Raw genomic sequence first — 12,863 nt, 5'->3', positions numbered from 1 at the left:
AGACCAGCCTAAGCAAGAGTGAGACCCCATCTCTATTAAAAATAGAAAAAATTAGCTGGGTGGGGTGGCGCATGCCTGTAGTCCCACCTACTTAGGAGACTAAGGAAGGAGGATTGCTTGAGCCCAGGAGTTTGAGGTTGCTGTGAGCTAGGCTGACGCCACTGCACTCTACCCTGGACAACAGAGCCACACTCTGTCTCAAAAAAAAAAAAAAAAAAAAAAAAACCCGCATATTATATCCATGAGTTCAAACACCAAATTCATCTATGTATTTAACACAATTCCAATCACAATCCCAGCAGGATTTCTTTTCTTTTTTTTTTTTTGTATATATAGGCAAGATTATTTTAACATTTATATGGAAAGGCAAAGGAACAAAACTAGACAAAATAATATCTAAAAAGAATAAAATTGGAGGAATCACTACCCAATTTTAAGATTTACAATAAAGCTACAGTAATCAAGTCAGTGTGCTATTGGTATTGGTGAAAGGACAGACACATAGATCAACTGAATAAAATAAAGTCCACAAATAGACCCACACAAATATGGCCAATTGGTTTTTGACAAAAGTGCAAGGGAATTCGATGAAGATCATCTTTTCAACAAATTATGTGGGAATAATTGGACATCCATATGAAAAACAAACAAAACTCCTCACACTTTATATAGAAATGAACTAAAAATGGAAATTTTTATAAGAAAACAGGAGAAAATTGTCACACCTGTAGTTAGGCAATGAGTTCTTAGATGTCACACCAAAAAAGCATGACTCATAAAAGATAAATACTAATGGAAATTAAAAACTTGTTCTGCAAAAGATGCTGTTAAACTAATTAAAATACAAACTACAAACTGGGAGAAAGTATTTGCAAACCAGATATCTGACAAAGGACTGGTATGCAGAATATATAAACTCTCAGAACTCAACAGTAAGTAAAAGAACAAAGTAATTTTAAAAAGAGGCAAAAGACTGTGAACAGACCATTCACCAAAGAGGATATATGGATGGAATAAGCATAAGAAAAAAATGTTCATAATTCATCACTGGGCAATGCAAATTACAACTATGATGAGCTACCACTATGCATTATTAGAATGGCTATTAAAAATATTGATAATCTATTGTACAACATGGTGACTATAGTTAATAACAATGTATTGTATTCTTGAAAATTACTAAAAGAGTATATTTTAAGTGTTCTCGCCAGAAAAAAAAGAAAAGTATGTGACGTTATGCATATGTTAATTAGCTCAATTTAGCCATTCCACAATGTATACATATTTGAAAACAACATCTTATGCATGATAAATATATATAATTTGTATTTGTCAATTTACTTTCTGTTTTCTTTCTTTCTTTCCTTTTTTTTTTTTTTGGTAGATACAGGGGTCTCATTATGTTGCCCAGGCTGGTCTCAAACTCCTGGCCTCAAGTGATCCTGCCTCAGGTTCCCAAAGTGCTGGGATTACAAATGTGAGCCACCACACCCAGCTGTATTTGTCAATTGAAAAAAATAAATTAAAAAAAATACTGACAATACCAAACGCTGGTAAGGAATGGAACAGCTACTCTGGAAAATGGCTTGGCAAGGTCTTATAAATTTAAATATACACTTACCATATCACCCAGAAATCCCACTCCTAGGTATTTATTTATACTATGGAAATGAAAACTTATGTTCATATAAAAACTTGTATACAAATGTTCATAGGAGTTCTATTCATAACACCAAAAATTGGAATCAACCTAAATTTCCTTTAAGTGGTAAATGGATAAACAAACTGTGGTATATCCATATAGTAAATATTACTCAGTAATAAAAAGGAATGAATTATTGACACATGTAATATGTAACAACTTAGAAGACTCTCAAAGGCATTATGTTGAATGAAAGAAGCCATTCTCAGGCTGGGTATGGTGGCGCATGCCTGTAGTCCCAGCTACTCGGGAGGCTGAGGCAGGAGGATAGTTTGAGCCCAGGAGTTTGAAGTTGCAGTGAGCTACAATGACACCACTGCACTCTAGCCAGGGCAACAGAGTAAGACTGTCTAAAAAAAAAAAAACCCAAAAAACAAAGGAAAAACACAGTTTAAGTATAAATCAAATTGTTAAAAATAAAACATATTTTCATAATTTTTAGTTTCATTTTGTAAGGTAAAATCCCAGGTGAGCCTTTTTTCCATAATTAACAATGAAATTTTGATTCTTATTTTATATAGACTCACTTTAAGTAGTCTTCCTCATTGCCCATTATCCTCTACTGAGCAAGACCATTTTTATGTTAAAATATACAGATGCTTCTTGACTAACAATGGGGTTACATCCTGATAAACCCATTGTAAATTGAAAATATCATAAGTTGAAAATGCATTTAATATTCCTAACCTACCAAACATCATAGCTTATGTCTGGCCTACCTTAAACATGCTCAGAATGCTTATGTTAGCTAAAGTTGGGCAAAATCATCTAACACAAAGCCTATGTTATGATAGTGTTGCATATCTCATGTAATTTATCGAATACTATACTGAAAGTGAAAAACAGAATGAGTGCATGGGTACTCAAAAGCCATTTTCTACTGAATGTGTATTGCTTTTGCACCAGTGTAAAGCTCAGAAATCTTAAGTTGAACCACCATAAGTGGTGGCCTGTGTATACATTGAAACAAAAAAAGTTTAGAGGGACACATGCCTGAGTGGTAACTGTAGCAAGTTGTTTCTGGGTAATGAGATTTTAAGTGACTTGTTTTCTTTATTTTCTAAGTTTTTCAGAACAGCCTTGCATTACTTTAATCATCAGTAGAAAAAAGGTAAAAAACCCTTTCAATTCATATCTATTAATTTTTCTAAAGGAAATTCTGGGGCTCTGGTCTGTAAGCATGGAGAAGACATGCAGGTATGAGGAAAGAGATTAAGTATCATGGGAAAGATCAGGAGACATGAGACCTGCTGGTGTTGTAGGAGAAAGTAAGAAAACTGGCGGCTCTTAGGAAGGGGAAGCCCAGCTCACCTGAGACTGTTTGAAAACATCCTTCCCAACCACATCCAGGTTTGAGGGGTCTTTGATGGAACTAACGTACTCAGAAACAGCCTTGATCACCACATCACAGGGAGGAAGAACCAGCTGATGAGCCCGGACCTAGAAAAGGCACAATAAACATAGGACACTGACATCAAAGGTGGATCAGTAAGAAAAAGGGTGAGGTGAGGGAGGAGATGGGGTATGCAAATTCAGTAAATCTAAATACACTGAGAGTTAAAATTATTTTCTTTAAAAATAATTTCCCCCCCTAATTCTCAGTACAGAATACTTGGAAAAGATCAAAAAGTATACAGAGATAAAAGCCTATCATTCATAATTCTCCTACAGAGATAACTACTGTTTTATGACACTGTCATAATTAATCAGTTTCCTTTCATTAGATGTTTTGACTGCTTCCAATTTTTTTTTTAGATAGGCTCTTGTTCTGTTGCTTGAGCTAGAGTACAGTGATGTCTTCTTAGTTCACTGCAGCCTCAAACTCCTGGGCTCAGGTGATCCTCCTGGCTCAGCCTCCCACATAGCTGGAACCACAGGTGCATGCCACCATGCCCAGCTATTTTTTTTATTTTTTGTAGAGCCAGGGTCTCACTATGTTGCCCAAGCTGGTCTCGAACTCCTGGCCTCAAGCAATCCTCCCACCTTGGCCTCCTCAAATCGTAGCATTATAGGTGTGAGCCACTGCACTAGGCCCCTGCTTCCAATTTTTAGCTACAAAAAGTAATGTTGTAATGTGTAGACCATGTTTTTGCATCCTGATTTGAACTACAAAAAGGCCTTTTTCAGATAATCAGGAAAATCTGGAAATGGACTAGCTATTAAGATGATACCAAAAAATTAGCATTAATTTTGTTAGCAGTAATAATGGCATTGTGCTTAAGAAAATACCCAAGTGTTTTAGAGATGCATACTGAAGAATGTGGGAGTGAAATGACTTGAAGTTTGGCATTTGCTTTAAAATACATTAGCAACAACAAAACCCAGCAAGTGTAGGAAAATCTTGATAACTGTTGGATCTGAAAGATATTACAATTGCAATTAACTATATTATTATGTTGTTTTCTCTACTTTTGTGATGCTTGATAATTTTAAAATGAAAAATTTTTAATGCTATCATGATATGTGGGTATGATTTGTTGCCCACTTTCCAATTATTTAATTACAAGCTTTCTCAAACTATAATTACTGGGTCAAAGGGTATAAACTTAAAGGCCTCTGATATAAATTGTTTTGCCAAAAGGCTGTACCATTCATTCCTTTAACAAATATTTACTGCCTACTATGTGCCAGACACTGTCCTAGGCACCGAGGACACAGCAGGAAACAAGACAGACAAAAATCCTTGCCCTCATGGGAGCTTAAATTCTATTGTAGGTGTGTTAGGATGGGGTGATAGAAATTAAAAAAAATAAATAAGTAAAATTTATAGTGTGCTAGCTGTAGATAAGTATTATGGACAAAATATTAGTAGAGAAGGGGCTAGAGAGTGCAAGTGTGTATGTGCATGCATGTGCATATAATAGCATGATCACGAAAGGCCTCACTGAGATAAAGACAACTGAGAAAACCTCTAGGAGTGAGGAAATAGCTATGTGGGAAGAAAAAGCATTCCAAGTAGAGGGAATGGTAAGTGCAAAGGTTCTAAGAGCAAAAGAAAAGAAAAATGAAATCAGAGATATAATGGGGGCCAGACAACACAGGGCTCTATAGGCCATGGTAAGGACTGGGTGAGTGACATAATGAGCCTCAGGAGAATTTTGAATAGACAAGTGACATGATCTTAGTTTTTTTAAAAGGATCACTCTGCTATTATATTGAGAATAAGGCCGGGCGCAGTGGCTCACACCTGTAATCCTAGCACTCTGGGAGGCTGAGGCAGGAGGATCGATCGCTTGAGCTCAGGAGTTCGAGACCAGCCTGAGCAAGAGCAAGACCCCATCTCTACTAAAAATAGAAAAATTAGCTGGGCATGGTGGCACATGCCTGTAGTCCCAGCTACTCAGGAGGATGAGGCAGTAGGATCGCTTGAGCCCAGGAGTTTGAGGTTGCTGTGAGCTAGGCTGATGCCACGGCACTCTAGCCTGGACAACAGAGTGAGACTCTGTTTCAGGGGGGGAAAAAAAAAAGAGAGAATAAATGGGGGTAGGGGGAGGGGTATAAGCACAACACCAACAGTTACTAAGCTATCATATAATAGTAATGAGGCCAGAAATAATGGTGGCTTGACCAGGGTAGTAGCAGTGCAAATAGTGAGAAGTAGATATATTTTGAAGGGAGAGCTGATGGTATTTGCTGACAAATGAGATATGGGGTGTGAGAAGAAGAAAGAGAAATCAGGATGACCCCAAGATTTTTAGCCTAATGAACTGGAAGGATGAAGTTGCCATCAACAAAAATAAGGAAGACTGTGGGAGGAGCAGGTTTAGGGGAAACATCAGGAGTTTCTATTTGGACATATTACTTTCAGATGCCTATTAGATAAGTAAATGAAGATGTTTAATAGGCAGTTAGATATTAGAATCTGGGGTGTAAGGGAGAGGTCAGAGCTGGCGACATAAACTTAAGAGTCATCAATGGACAGACGGTATATTTAAAGTCATGAGACAGGATATGATCAATCCAGTGTAGACAGAAAAGAGAAGGGAAACAGGATGGAACCCTGGGGACACTCTACAGGTAAGAAGTAGAGAAGAAGACAAGGGAACAGCAAAAGAGACTGAGGAGAAGCAGCAGTCAGTGAGGCAGGGAGGAAACCAGAAGAAAGTAGTGTCCTTAAAGCCAAGTGAAAAAAGTGTTCTAAGGAACGAGGAGTGAGAAACTGTGTCAAATACTGCCAAATGGTCAAGTAAGGTGAAAACTAAGAGCTGGCCACTGGGTTTATTAACTTGGAGATTATTGGTGACCTTGTCAAACAAAGGCAATTTCAGCAAATCAGACTGAAGAGAGAACAGGGGAAGGAGATAATATGCAGCTCAAGTATAGACAACTCTTTAGAGGAGCCAGTTATAAAAAGAAATATGGGGTAGTAGCATGGGCATGGGAAGTGAGGTCAAGAGCGGGTTTTTGTTTTATTTTTTAAGATGGATGCATGCTTATACATCCAATAGAAAAGAGCCAATAAAGAGAGGGAAACTAGGCCAGGTGCGGTGGCTCACACCTGTAATCCTAACACTCTGGGAGGCCGGGGCGGGAGGATTGCTTGAGGTCAGGAGTTCGAGACCAGCCTGAGCAAGAGCGAGACCCCATCTCTACTAAAAATAGAAAGAAATTATCTGGACAGCTAAAAATATATATAGAAAAAAAAATTAGCTGGGCATGGTGGCACATGCCTGTAGTCCCAGCTACTTGGGAGGCTGAGGCAGAAGGATTGCTTAAGCCCAAGAGTTTGAGGTTGCTGCAAGCTTGATGCCATGGCACTCTAGCCCAGGCAACAGAGCGAGACTCTGTCTCAAGAAAAAAAAAAAAAAAAGAGAGAGGAAAACTGATGATGCAGAAGAAGGGGGAGAACTGACACCCTTAAGTTGGCAAAAGGAGATGGGATCTGGGCGAGGTGGTGCATGCCTACAATTCCAGCTACTGGGGAGGCTGAGGCAGGAGGATGGCTTGAGCCCACAAGTATGAGGTTGCTGTGAACTAGGCTGATGCCACGGCACTCTAGCCCGGGCAACAGAGCGAGACTCTGTCTCCAAAAAAATAATTAAAATAAATAAATAAAAGAAAATGGGAGTTAGTATAAGTGTAGGAGTCAGCCACAGAGGCAGGCAGAACATGTGGGCACAGAGATCCATGTAGGTGAGATGAAGAGGGGTTGGGAGCTTATAGAAATTCTCTTACCATTGCTTTTATTTTCTCAGTAAAATTGGAAGGTCATGAACTGAGAGTGAGGAGATGAGGAGGAAGTATTGGAGGCTTAAGGAGGGAGGAGAAGCTATGAAATAGTTATCTAGGAGAGGGAAAGAACTAGGGAAATAGGATATAATCGCCAGTTTACACTACCACTGAAGTATATGAGGGTATCAGTCTTGCCACAGCCTTGATAGGAGTGGGTACACTCATTTTTCAATATTTGCTAAACTGTTCAGTTAAAAAAATCACAATGTTCATTTAATTTACATGTCTGATCACTAGTGAGGTTGATCATTTAGTCACTGTCTTTACTCTTTCGTGAATTTTCTGCTTCTGTCCTTTGTTCATTATTTCCTTATTGGGGAATTAGCATTTTCTTCATAGATTTGTATGGATTCTTGAAATATTAAGGGTATTGATAATAACTAATTTATCTATATGTGAAATATTTTAAATCTAAGAAGATAATTATTCCATTAAATCTCCTATCAAAACCAGATGTATCCTAATCCGTACATGCAGGAAATGGGGAACATTACCTTAAGTGATGCAAGAGGATGTTCTGGTCCCAAGAGGCTCCAGTGAAAAGCGGCCAGGTCCTCATCTGGGAGAATGTGGTTACCTATAAAGTACATTTGTCATTTATTGACTACACAAAAGTTTTCTTAGAATTTCCAGGCCATGAAAGAGGTCCTGAGAGAGAAAATGATCAAATAATTCATATAAGTCTATATTTTTAATGTAATAATTATAGTAGCTATGTGTTGATTATCTATTATATATTGTGTGCAGTGTATGCATCATCTTTAAAATGACCGTGCATGGTAGTATTATTATCCCCATTTTACAGATAAGGAAACTGAGATTTGGACAAGTTTGGTGACTTGTCCCAATGTGGTCCGGCCAGTTAAGTACACACACCAGGATAAGAAGCTAAGACTGTCTGACTCCAAAGTCCATGCCGTTACCTATCACCTAGTCATGATGCCTTTTAGAATAGCAGTCACCAATTACTAACTGCCTAATAAGTGCTGAGCATTTGGTATACCTCATTTCATTTAACCTTACCAATAACACCATGAGGTATTATTGTTCCCATTTCACAGATGAGGAAACTGAAAACAGGGAGCTGTGACTTCCATGAGTTGCCTAAGGCCTAATTCCAAAATTTGTGCTGACTTTATTATATTATCCAAACTCATGCCCTTTGGGATTACAGAGCAGAGGTCACACATGAGACAGGATATTTACCTTCATGCTGTTAGTACTTGGAAAACCAATTTAAAACATAACTCTCTGTAATTTACTTTGAAATACATCTTAAAAAGATAGATAGATGGATGGATAGAAGAATGGATATATGATAAAGCAGGTATAGTAAAACATTAATGGCAGAATACAAGTGGTGGAAATAGGGTTTTCACTGTAAAATTCTTTCAATTTTGCTATATGTTTCGAAATTTTCATAATAAAATATTAGCAGAAAAGAAAGAAAGAAAAAAACATAATCAACAATTTGTGTTTCTGATCTAAATTTAGACAATGGGGAAGAAATGTTGATGCTATGAGTGGGAAACCAAAGTTGTCTAGGGCTAGTAAAATATTTGGCTTCAGATATTACTCAGCATAAAACAGTTATGAAATGTAACAAAAGAAAAAGTTTTACAAGAATCAAAATAATGTTCTGGAATGTCCTGTAGCAATCCATAAGACAAATATGCTGAGTTTTAGTGAAGTCTACCAAGTAGCCCAAAAGTCTGCTGGGTTTTCCCCAGCACAGTGTTTGGCATGAGGACTTTAAAAATACAAATCCAATGATGACAGGCTAAATCATTCTAGTCTTCAGCTCTTAACATTGGAAGAGGAAACTACCAATCACTGGAGTCTCTTCCTTTGGTCTACCTACCTAGCAGTGCAGCAAATATGGGAAAACTCATTCGCTTCAAGCCCAGCTGCTTGGCCACCTCCTGCATCAGGAACTGGTTGGTAGTAAGGTTCTTCCCATTCCAGCTCAGCTTCAGAGCATGGGAACTATAGTAAGAGGGAATATTGTAGAGAGCATACTCGGAGTCATGGGCAAGAAGGCCATGGAAGCCATTTTCCCTGAAAAAAGCCACCACTTCCAAATGGTGGTCTTCAAGGCTCTGAAAGACCTAGGAGGGAAGAAAAGAACATGTCATGCCACAGAAGCTGATTTGTATTTTGTTAGAAGTCAGCAAGGTTAATAACTATTAAAGTTTGATGAAATTTAGGATTATATGTAGCTGAATAGAATACTCGAAAAAACAAAACGTAACAAAACAAAAACCCTCTCCCAGGCTGCAACCTGATTATTCTTGTAGATGTAGCACAGACAGCATTATACATGTGTTCATTCAAACGTCCAATCTTTTTTGACTCCTTTCATAAACTTGGGTTTAGGCCATTCAAATTAGAATACTGAAATTAACACAGTATCTATTACTTAAGTTTTTACTTCAAAACAATAACTGAAGAGGTTTTTGTTAGAAAGATAATAAGGCTATTATTTATTGCTTGGCATCTACTATGTGCTGCATGTATTTTACATATATTATCTCATTGTCAGAACAACCATGGCAAGGTACATACGGATGAAAAACTTAGATGTGGAAATAAATACAGAAATCTAAGTTTATCTAAGTCTTTTTTCTTAAAAGACCTTGCTTTTTTTCTTAGGAGCACCTTAGACCACAGGGCACCCAAATAGGGGTCTTCCAACAGACAGGAGTCACAAACTTCACCCTATTTTAGAAATGGGAAACTAAGGCTGCAAGAGGTTGGTTGCCCTCAGTGTTACATACATTACGAGTGAATGGTAGACAGGATTCAAACCCAGGCTAATCTGACTCCAGAATGCACACTTCTGTTGTACCAGGCTTCTTCCTGGAGAATATTATTTTTTATGTAACAGAGGCAGACTGTTAAGTACTCTTCCTACACATGCTTCTATTGCTACACTTGAAACATACAGAAATCATCTGTATACTGGCTCCATCAGACTAAGTTCCTTGACTGCAGAGAGTTTACCTCTGTATTCCTGGCTCCCACATAAGACCTGGTACATAGTAGTATTTTTTTTTTTTTTTTTTGAGACAGAGTCTCACTTTGTTGCCCAGGCTAGAGTGAGTGCCGTGGCGTCAGCCTAGCTCACAGCAACCTCAAACTCCTGGGCTCAAGCGATCCTCCTGTCTCAGCCTCCCGAGTAGCTGGGACTACAGGCATGCGCCACTATGCCCGGCTAATTTTTCTATATATATACTTTTAGTTGTCCATATAATTTCTTTCTATTTTTAGTAGAGACGGGGTCTCGCTCTTGCTCAGGCTGGTCTCGAACTCCTGACCTTGAGTGATCCACCCGCCTCGGCCTCCCAGAGTGCTAGGATTACAGGCGTGAGCCACCGCGCCCGGCCTAGTATTAATAATAATGGAAAACAGATAATGAATATGTACTGTGTGCTAAGCAATGTTCCAAGTACTTAACATGCATTAATTCATTTAATACAACCTTATGAGGCCATAACTATTAGTATCCCCATTTTACATTATCATCCCCAAGGTCATTTGGCTAGAAGAAGCAAAGCCCAGGTTTTGACTCTAGAGCCCATGGACCTTGATAATTTTGTTCAATTCATAACCTATTTTTCATTTAAGTTGTAAAGGAATGGTAGTTTTCTGGAGTCTAACAGGAATTTCAATGCATTAAACTTTTGCCAGGCTACGGAAAAAGACTCTAGTCACAGTTGATAGTCATGTCATACACAAGGGGAGGGACATTAGTAAGCAGACAGTGAAACAAGGTTTGTACTTGTTTGACATCCAGCCAAAGGAACAAAAAAGCATTGCAACATATTTACACCTAGAGATATGATTAACTCCAGCTGTGTCAGGGTAGGAGTATAGTTTTACGCTGTCCTCTGCCGATAGTTTCTTCTGGCCTACCTCTCATACAAGTCACTGGCCGAGCATCCATTTACCTTGTACCAGGCATAGTTGCCAAGTGTGATTATCTCATCATAACAACCTGACCATATAGACGTTATATGCCCCATTTTACAGATGAGGAAATTGAGGCTCAGAGAAGTGAGGTGCCATGTTAGGAGCTATAGAGCTGGAAAGTAGCAACCTGGGTCAGACTGACATCAACGTCTATGCTCTTTCTGTTACAACATATAATCTTTAGCTGGGTCTGAGGCTGATTATGCCACCATCTAAGTGATTTCAACTCCAGAAAGCGAAGGACTACTGATTTTTAACTAATCTGGTGGCTCTTAAAATATGAAGAATGTAAATCACGATCACCTGGAGAGCTTTTTCAAGCTATAAAAACGTCCTCACCTCAGATTTGCTGAAACAATTTCCTGAGTGTGATCCAAACAGCTATATTTCTTAATATTGCAGAGTGAATAACTAAAAAAAAAAAAGAAGAAAAAAAACCAAACAGCTATATTTCAAAATAGCTTTCAGTAGGTTCTCATGAATACCCCCAATTAAGATCCATTGAACTAATTCAATTATTCATTTTATTGCTTAGGCAACTGAGGCCTGGAAAAGATGAATGATTAACATGATTACCTAGCTAATTTGCAGCAGAACCAAGACTAAAACAAGTCTCATGATTCCAGGTAGAGGACATCTTTCACTGTATCTTCTGGAGTAGGTAATAGAAAATAATAGAGTAAGAATTTCACAAATCTCTCTCACAATTCCCCAATATCCCACTCCTACCAGGCTAATTTCCTAACTACCTGTTTCCAAAATTACTCCTGTTTCCTGTCTTTGCTCACTTGGTCTCCCTGCCTAGAATGCTTTATTATGTCTCTTTCCCAATGCTCCAGTTTCCGTAGGCCTGCCACCTTTTAGACAAATTATTTGGTAATTTCCCTCCTCTTCACTCTTACAGCACTGAGACAGATGACATAGTCACAGATCTAATTTGGCAATACCACCATCAATTTTAAGATCATAGGTTCTATTTTACTCTTGTGTGCATTCTCCACGGTCCTATGTCCTTCCAACTAGGAAGGACAGAGAGCAGGAGTTGACAGGTACAGAATAGTAAAGAAAGTAAAGAAACCTACTGAGGTTGGGAAAAAGGCAAACAGCCCTGGCAAATGAGAGTGTACTCTCATATCAGCATTTGACTTCTACAGCAGATACACTGAAGTCACTGGGAAAAGTGTACCTGGATTGCAAGCTACCTACAGCTCAAGTAGCAAAGTATCAATTAAGTACCTACTATGTACCAGGCACTGTTCCAAACCCACCTTATGTCCACTAATCTTGCAATAACATCATGGGGATTATCTCCATTTTACAGACGAGCAAGCAATGAGGCTCAGAGGTTAGAGAACTTGACCAAAGTCACATAGCTAAATAGGTAAGATAGCCAATAAGCACATGAAAAGATGCTCATCATTAGTTATTACAGAAATTCTAGTGAAAACCACAATGAGAAACCAGTTCACTCTCACTAGGATGACTGTAATTTAAAAAATGGAGGCTGGGTGCGGTGGCTTATACCTATAATCCTTGCACTCTGGGAGGCCGAGGCGGGTGGATAGCTCGAGATCAGGAGTTCAAGACCAGCCTGAGCAAGAGCAAGACCCTGTCTCTACTAAAAATAGAAAGAAATTAGCTGGACAACTAAAAATATATAGAAAAAATTAGCTGGGTGTGGTGGCACATGCCTGTAGTCCCAGCTACTTGGGAGGCTGAGGCAGGAGGATCGCTTGAGCCCAGGAGTTTGAGGTTGCTGCGAGCTGGGCTGACACCATGGCACTCTAGCCCCGGCAACAGAGTGAGACTGTCTCAAAAATAAATAAATAAATAAAATAAAAAATGGAAAATAATGAGTGCTGTCAAGGATATAGAAAAATTGAAATCCTCATGCATTGCTGGTGGGAATATAAAATGGTGCAGTCACTTTGGAAAACAGTCTGGTAGGTACTCAAAT

General features: G+C 38.6%; 1 protein-coding gene across 1 annotated transcript in view; it reads right to left on the bottom strand.

Moving 5' to 3' along the window:
• Positions 1-12,863, bottom strand: part of FAM120C (family with sequence similarity 120 member C) — a 90,083-nt gene that overhangs the window by 57,876 nt on the left and 19,344 nt on the right. Inside the window, exons 2-4 of the mRNA XM_069462945.1 lie at positions 8,796-9,042; positions 7,429-7,511; positions 3,014-3,142 (exon numbers count right to left, since the gene is read on the bottom strand). Of these exons, the coding sequence (XP_069319046.1) occupies positions 3,014-3,142; positions 7,429-7,511; positions 8,796-9,042 (459 nt within the window). The remainder of the gene's footprint in view (positions 1-3,013; positions 3,143-7,428; positions 7,512-8,795; positions 9,043-12,863) is intronic.

Source organism: Eulemur rufifrons, chromosome 30, assembly GCF_041146395.1.
Source record: "Eulemur rufifrons isolate Redbay chromosome 30, OSU_ERuf_1, whole genome shotgun sequence".
Taxonomy (NCBI): Eukaryota; Metazoa; Chordata; class Mammalia; order Primates; family Lemuridae; genus Eulemur; species Eulemur rufifrons.
Note: the sequence above shows the minus strand (reverse complement) of the source record. Positions and strands in the feature narration are given on the sequence as shown.